The sequence below is a fragment of the Capsicum annuum genome, chromosome 5 (assembly GCF_002878395.1).
Source record: "Capsicum annuum cultivar UCD-10X-F1 chromosome 5, UCD10Xv1.1, whole genome shotgun sequence".
NCBI lineage: Eukaryota > Viridiplantae > Streptophyta > Magnoliopsida > Solanales > Solanaceae > Capsicum > Capsicum annuum.
Window position 1 is genome coordinate 4,297,158 of NC_061115.1, and position 6,474 is coordinate 4,303,631.

The window sequence follows — 6,474 nt, forward strand, 5'->3', positions numbered from 1 at the left end:
AAAACCCTCTGGTTGTTGCAGATAGATATCCTCTTCAACTTCTCTATGTAAGAATGCAGTTTTCACATCCAACTGCTCAAGCTCAAGATTATGCATGGCCAGAATACCAAGTAGCAAGTTTCAAATCGAGCTATACTTAACAACTAGAGAAAACACATTTGTAAAGTCAATGCCTGGAACCTAAATGTAGCCTTTAGAAACTAGTCTTGCTTTGTATCTAGCATCTTCAGCTCTTGATGTTTCTTTTATCTTTTTAAATACCCACTTGCAATGGACATTTTTTATTATCTTTAGGAAATCTTACAAAATCCCATTTTCTATTCTTATGAAGTGATTCTATCTCCTTCTTCATAGTAATCATTTATCGAAAGGAATCATCACAACTAACTGCCTCTGAGTAAGAAGAAGGTTCTTCAACAAAATCAATACCTTCTTGTACATTCAATGCATAAGCAACCAAATCAGCTTCAGCATACTTCTGAGGATGTCTAATATCTCTTCTAGGACTTTCTTTAGCAATAAAATATGGTGTCACTGGTGGTGAGGAGGAATTAATACCACTCTGTATCATCAGGCTAGAATGAGAAGTAGGCACTGGTGTAGACTCTGCTCCAATCTGTAACTCTACGTGGGTGCTTGACTTTTTCTAATTCACATCACTAAGCTCATCTGGAAGCAAAGCACTAGATTTGGAGGGAGCCCGAGGCATGGCAGTCTCATCAAACACAACATCCCTGCTAATTATAACATTTCTATTTTCTGGACACCAAAGCTTATAACCTTTAACATGTGGCTTATAACCCATAAATAAGAATTTAACATATCTAGATTCCAACTTTCCATTATCAACATGAGCATAAGCAGGACATCCAAATATCCTCAAATCATAATAACTAGAAGGAGCACCAGACCATACCTCTTGTGGAGTCTTTTTATCAATCACTACTGAGGGAGAATGGTTAATAAGAAAACAAGATGTGGAAGTAGCTTCAGCCAAAAAAAACTTGGGTAAACTAGCATTAGAGAGCATACAATGCACCTTCTCCACTATAGTCCTATTCATTTTTTTAGCCACACCATTCTGCTGCGGAGTATGACGAACTATCAAGTGCCTCACAATTCCTTCTGACTTACACAGAGCATTAAATTCATTAGAACAAAACTCTAAACCATTATCAGTCCAAAGGAATTTTATCTGCTTCCCTGTTTACTTTTCAATCATAATCTTTCACTACTTGAAAGTAGGCAATACATCATTCTTTTGCTTCAGGAAGAACTCCCAAACATTTCTAGAATAGTCATTAATAATAGTCAACAAGTAATGTGCACCTCTTCTAGAAGGTACTCTAGAAGGACCCAAAAGAGTAGAATGAATATAATCAAGTGTGCCTTTAGTTGAGTGGATGCCTTTAGTGAATTTGACTCTTTTCTGCTTCCCAAAAATGTAGTACTCACAGAACTTCAATTTGGTAATACTCTGGCCATTGAGAAATCCTCTCCTGCTTAGGTCAGCCATCCTCTTTTCACTTATGTGCCCCAGGCACATATGCCAAATTTTAGCAATATCACTTTCTAATAGAGAGGAGGTAGAAATAGTTATATCACCTATAACAGTATAGCCTTGTAGGATATACAAATTAGCAGACTTTCTCTGTCCCTTCATCACAATAAGATCACCTTTAGTAACCTTCAGGACTCTACCTTCACCAGTGTACCATAACCGTTCTAATCAAAGGTACTCAAGGAAATAAGATTTCTCTTCAGGTCTAGGACATACTGCACATCACCAAGTGTTCTCACAACCCCATCAAATATCTTGATCCTGATTGTTCCAATACCAGTTATCTTATAAGGTATGTCATTTCCCATCAACAAAGCACCTTTAGAGACTATTTCGTATGTTGTAAACAAATTCCGATTATGAAACATATGAAACGTGCATGCTAAATCAAGAATCCAATCCTCATAGGGTTTAGAGTTACCATCAGGAACTACCAAGAGTTCTCCATCACTACCGCCATCTTCCACAAAATTGGCTTCACCGGACTTCTCTGGTTGGTTTCTCTTCGATTTTGGAGCTTTCTTTTTTTCTCTATTCTATAGCTTCTAATGCTTAGATTTGATATTGTCACGACCCGAGCTGGGTCCCTAGCCGTAACGAATCTCCCAAATCATGAAAACCCAGGCGCTCTTCTAGATCTTGTAATCATTCATAATATTTCATACTTTCTCTGTCCCGTTATCATAATAAGAGCACCTTAAGTAACCTTCAGTACTCCACCTTCACTAATGTACATATATCCGTTCGAATCAAGGGTACTCAAGGAAATAAGATTTCTCTTCAAGTCTAGGACATACCTTACATCACTAAGTGTCATCATCACCCCATCAAAGATCTTAATTCTAATTGTTCCAATACCAGATATCTTATAAAGGTGTTATTTCCCATCAACACAGTACCTTTAGAGATTGTTTCATAGGTTGTAAACCAATCCCGATAATGACACATATGAAACGTGCAAGCTAAATCAAAAATTCAATCCTCATAGAGTTTGGAGTTACCATTAGAAACTACCAAGAGTTCTCCATCACTACCACCATCTTCAACAAAACTGCCTTCACCGGACTTCTCTAACTGGTTTTTCTTCGATTTTGGAGCTTCTCTTTTCTCTCTATTCTGTAATTTCCAACACTCAAATTTGATATGGCCTTTCTTCTTGTAGTCATTACAGGTTTTGTTTCTGTTTTTGGATTTTTACCTATTCCTTTCATCACCCCCAAAATTCCTCCCATGAGTCCTTCATCGAACAATGAGACCATCTCCTTGAGTCTCCAACACATTTACAAGATGCTTCATCTTCTCCTTAGAGAACAACGCATCATAGACTTCATATATCGTCAAGTAATCATGACTATATAAAATTGTATTCCTGAAGTTTATGTATGATGAAGCCAACTAACACAATAAAATCAATCCTAGATATTCCTTATCGTACTTAACCTCCAAGGTTTCTAAATCAGAGTTGATTTTCTTAAATACAGATAGGTGATCCTCCAAGGACATACCCTCAGACATGTGATAGGAAAAAAGTAGTTGTTTGAGATGCAACTTACTTGTTAGGATCTTCGTCATACACCGTGATTCCAGTTTCAACCACAACGCAGCGGCAGTGATCTCCTTAAAAACATCCTGTAGAATCTGATTGGGTAAATGAAGGTGGATCTGAGATAGATCCTTTTGATAATTACGTCATTTTTCCTCATCCGTCCATGATGAGGGAATTTTATCAAACCCTAATAGAGCATCGTCTAAATCCATCTACGCGAGCATAGCCCGTATCTTAACCTGCCATAACAAAAGCTGGTGTTGCAATCCAACAACGGAATATCATATATCATGGTTGCTATCCCCGAGAAAACAATCGAACAGGCTCTGATACCAGTTTACATGGAATAATAAAACCACAAGTAAAAAAAAACAAGTACAACACACAGATTTACATGAAACCTTGCGGGAAACACTACGGGCAGAGGTAGAGGAGGTTTCACTATAATAGAGAGAGAGCACAATGTGAAGAAGGCTGAATTTTCTGAATAATGAAAATAACCCACTAAATCGCACTTATATAGTACATGCTTACAAATAGGTCTTAGGCCTAAAAACATAAAGGTACATACTAAGTGGGAAAAGCCCCTACACCCCATCAAGATCAGTGGTGGGCTCCGAGATCGGGCCTATTGGCTCGATCCCTATGCTACCACCACAAACCCATTGAAAATCACAAACATGGGTCACACCACAAAACTTTTAGGGCTGGACCAACAAAATTCGGGTCACAACTCTAACACATATATTGTTGGTGCATTATTTGGTTTGTGTGAACCAGGTCATTTCTAATGGTTTAAGAGCAGGACCAACAATTTTAAAAGGGATAATACATAAACATGCCCTTTTATAAAAGGAATAATACATAAACATGTCCTTGAACCAGCTTGCATCTACGCCCTCCAACTTTGGATGTGCACAAGTAGGAACTTAAATTTTTACAAAGTTGAACAAGTAAATACGCTTGTCCTAGTGGCATAATACACGTAGAACTCCACGTAAGATGTGTTATTGCCACGTAAGGTGCCACGTAGGACTCATGTCTCTATTTGTTCAAGTTTATACTAGTTTAAGTGCGTAATGGTGCACATCCAAAGTTGGAGGGTTTAGATACAAGCTGGCACCAAGTGAAAGGATACGTTTATGTATTATGCCTTTTAAAACTATAATCTAACAACTGAGATATTTCAATGTAGCTCCCGGCCCCTGGAAAGAGGACTAGAAAAAGAATACACTAATAAATGTCAATGAGTTATTTCCATGAAGTATCTCCTTATTACTTGTATTCTTCCATCAGGTTGTCCATCTTTTCATGTTCCTAATTTCATTTGATTTTTATGTATTACCTCTTTAATATTTGGCATGGATCATACCTCTTTTCCTATCTGGTCCACCTAATGAAACATCTTGAACACATTAACTTGTGCAAGTCATGCTTTAAGACTAATTGCCATATGTAATCTGCAAAATCGAAGATTAGATATATCTCAATCATATTTTTCAATCCATCAAGTAACTTTTGATTTTAGGTTGATAGTCAGATTTTGCCACATCTAAGATTAAACGTTTGACAGATCGGTCAAAAATGACAACATCCGTTAGCTAATGTACATAATTATAGTCTTAGATCTGAATTAATAAAGTTGAGGATCATTGATATGTTTTGATGATTCAACAAACATGTTGAGGAACCATTTATGTTGTCTAAAGGACCTGGTCCATTTCTAAGAGTCAACGTTCACTTTTAGGATTTAGCAATAAATTATTGCTAATAGGGCAAGCATATTTTATTTATTTAACATCATCAAACCGCACTTAAACATGTTTAGTGGAAAAGCAGAAAGCAGATACAAGCAAATACTAGTACACACACATAGGCAATAATAGATAACATGTGTGGTGCATGCATGCAGTTAGGTGCTCCGCTCCTTCAAACTGCGCACTTCATGTCCAGCGTCAATTGTTTTTGGAACCCACACTATATCATTACTTGACGTGAAGAAGTGACAGAAAGGTGATGTTCCTGGTAATATACCAAGCACTTGGAAAGATACATGAGATGTACTCCATTCAGAGGTATCAAAGTGACATGCAGCCATGGTTTCCACTCTATCACCATTTGCTTCATTCCCTAACGAAACCTTGAACACCATTCTTTTATCGTCAATTATGTGATGACAGTAGAAAACGGTGTAAACACAATGCATCATATGACACGCCACCATCTTAGGAGCGGCAACTTCTTGAACATCCAGAATAGTATAGTTTTGGAGGGGAGTAGTTGAATGCCCCTCCAGGAAGTGAGTTGTGGTGGACAGAGCTTCGATTTGGGGTTTCTCTCCCATGAATCCTTGAACAAAATTGACCATTGCTTCTGCAGATGTGGCACAGTACTTTGTCTCTCCCTTCATTAGTGATTGTAATTCACATACTCTCAACACATCTTCCATGGCTTTTGCTCCCTATCTTTAGATCATCCATAAGGAAGAAAAGTGATTTTACAGAAGGATGTATATGGGATGATGAATGGATATGTTCATTCTCTTTTTTCACCTGTTCGTCTTTGCCCTGTTTTCTATAGGAAAAAAGTAATGGAACATTCGAACCTGAAATCTCTTGTTGATGTATGTCTTCTTTTTCTCCCTTTCTATACGTGATTAGTAAAGACAAATCATTCAAACCTGAAATCTCTGGTTGATATATGTCTTCTTCCGCTCCCTTTCTATACCGGTGCAATAAAGGAAAATTCAAACCTGAAATTTCTTGTTGATGTTTGTCTTCAGCTCCTTGTTTACATTTATATTCGGAACCATAAATTGCTTTTAATGCTTGTTGATGATTGTCTTGTGAAACAAAGAGAGATTCATCATTTCCTTCAACCATTTTCCTAGCTTCTGTTCCACAAGCAACCTGCCATATTATATTATGAGGTGAGCAACATATACATTCATATAATTAGTAGTAACAGTATGAAATTACCAGGAAAATTAGAGAGAGAAGTACACAAAAACAAAGCTTAAGATCCATTGTTTTCCTTTTCGAGTTGTGAAGAAATTCGTAAGAAATATGAGAGAGATATATAGTAGTAAAATAAACTGACCAACACACACTGCAATAGTAACATCTAATTGAATGAGTTCGGTGTGTTGTAGCTTTCAATAATGCTCTCAATTATTTGTGCAGAGCACCCACCACTTTAATTTTGAATCGCCAAAAATATTTGCTTGAAGATACCAAATGGTCAAAACACATTTGAATTAGCACATTTTTGCGAATTTCCTATCTAAACTATCGGGTGTTTGAAAATTTATACTGAATTATCACAAGGGGCCGATCTATTAAGGACCGTGAGGGTGCCACGCCACCCG

At 37.2% G+C, this 6,474-nt stretch overlaps 1 protein-coding gene across 2 annotated transcripts; it reads right to left on the reverse strand.

Moving 5' to 3' along the window:
- Nucleotides 1–4,868: 4,868 nt before the first annotated feature.
- Nucleotides 4,869–6,164, reverse strand: LOC107872277 (BURP domain-containing protein 5). Of its 2 annotated transcripts, none has more exons than XM_016719035.2 (2): nucleotides 6,110–6,164; nucleotides 4,869–6,016 (listed from the first exon to the last, which is right to left on the reverse strand). In XM_016719035.2, exon 2 carries the CDS (start codon nucleotides 5,554–5,556, stop codon nucleotides 5,020–5,022), a length of 537 nt encoding a protein of 178 aa, XP_016574521.1. In that variant the 5' UTR covers nucleotides 5,557–6,016; nucleotides 6,110–6,164; the 3' UTR covers nucleotides 4,869–5,019. The 2 variants fall into 2 exon arrangements, with proteins under 2 accessions (XP_016574521.1, XP_016574520.1); XM_016719034.2 differs by having other exon boundaries at nucleotides 6,086–6,160.
- Nucleotides 6,165–6,474: the final 310 nt, after the last annotated feature.

Excerpts from the sequence above, each read along its gene's own strand:
- LOC107872277 (XM_016719035.2), bottom strand. The coding sequence starts at position 5,556 with ATGGAAGATGTGTTGAGAGTATGTGAATTACAATCACTAATGAAGGGA.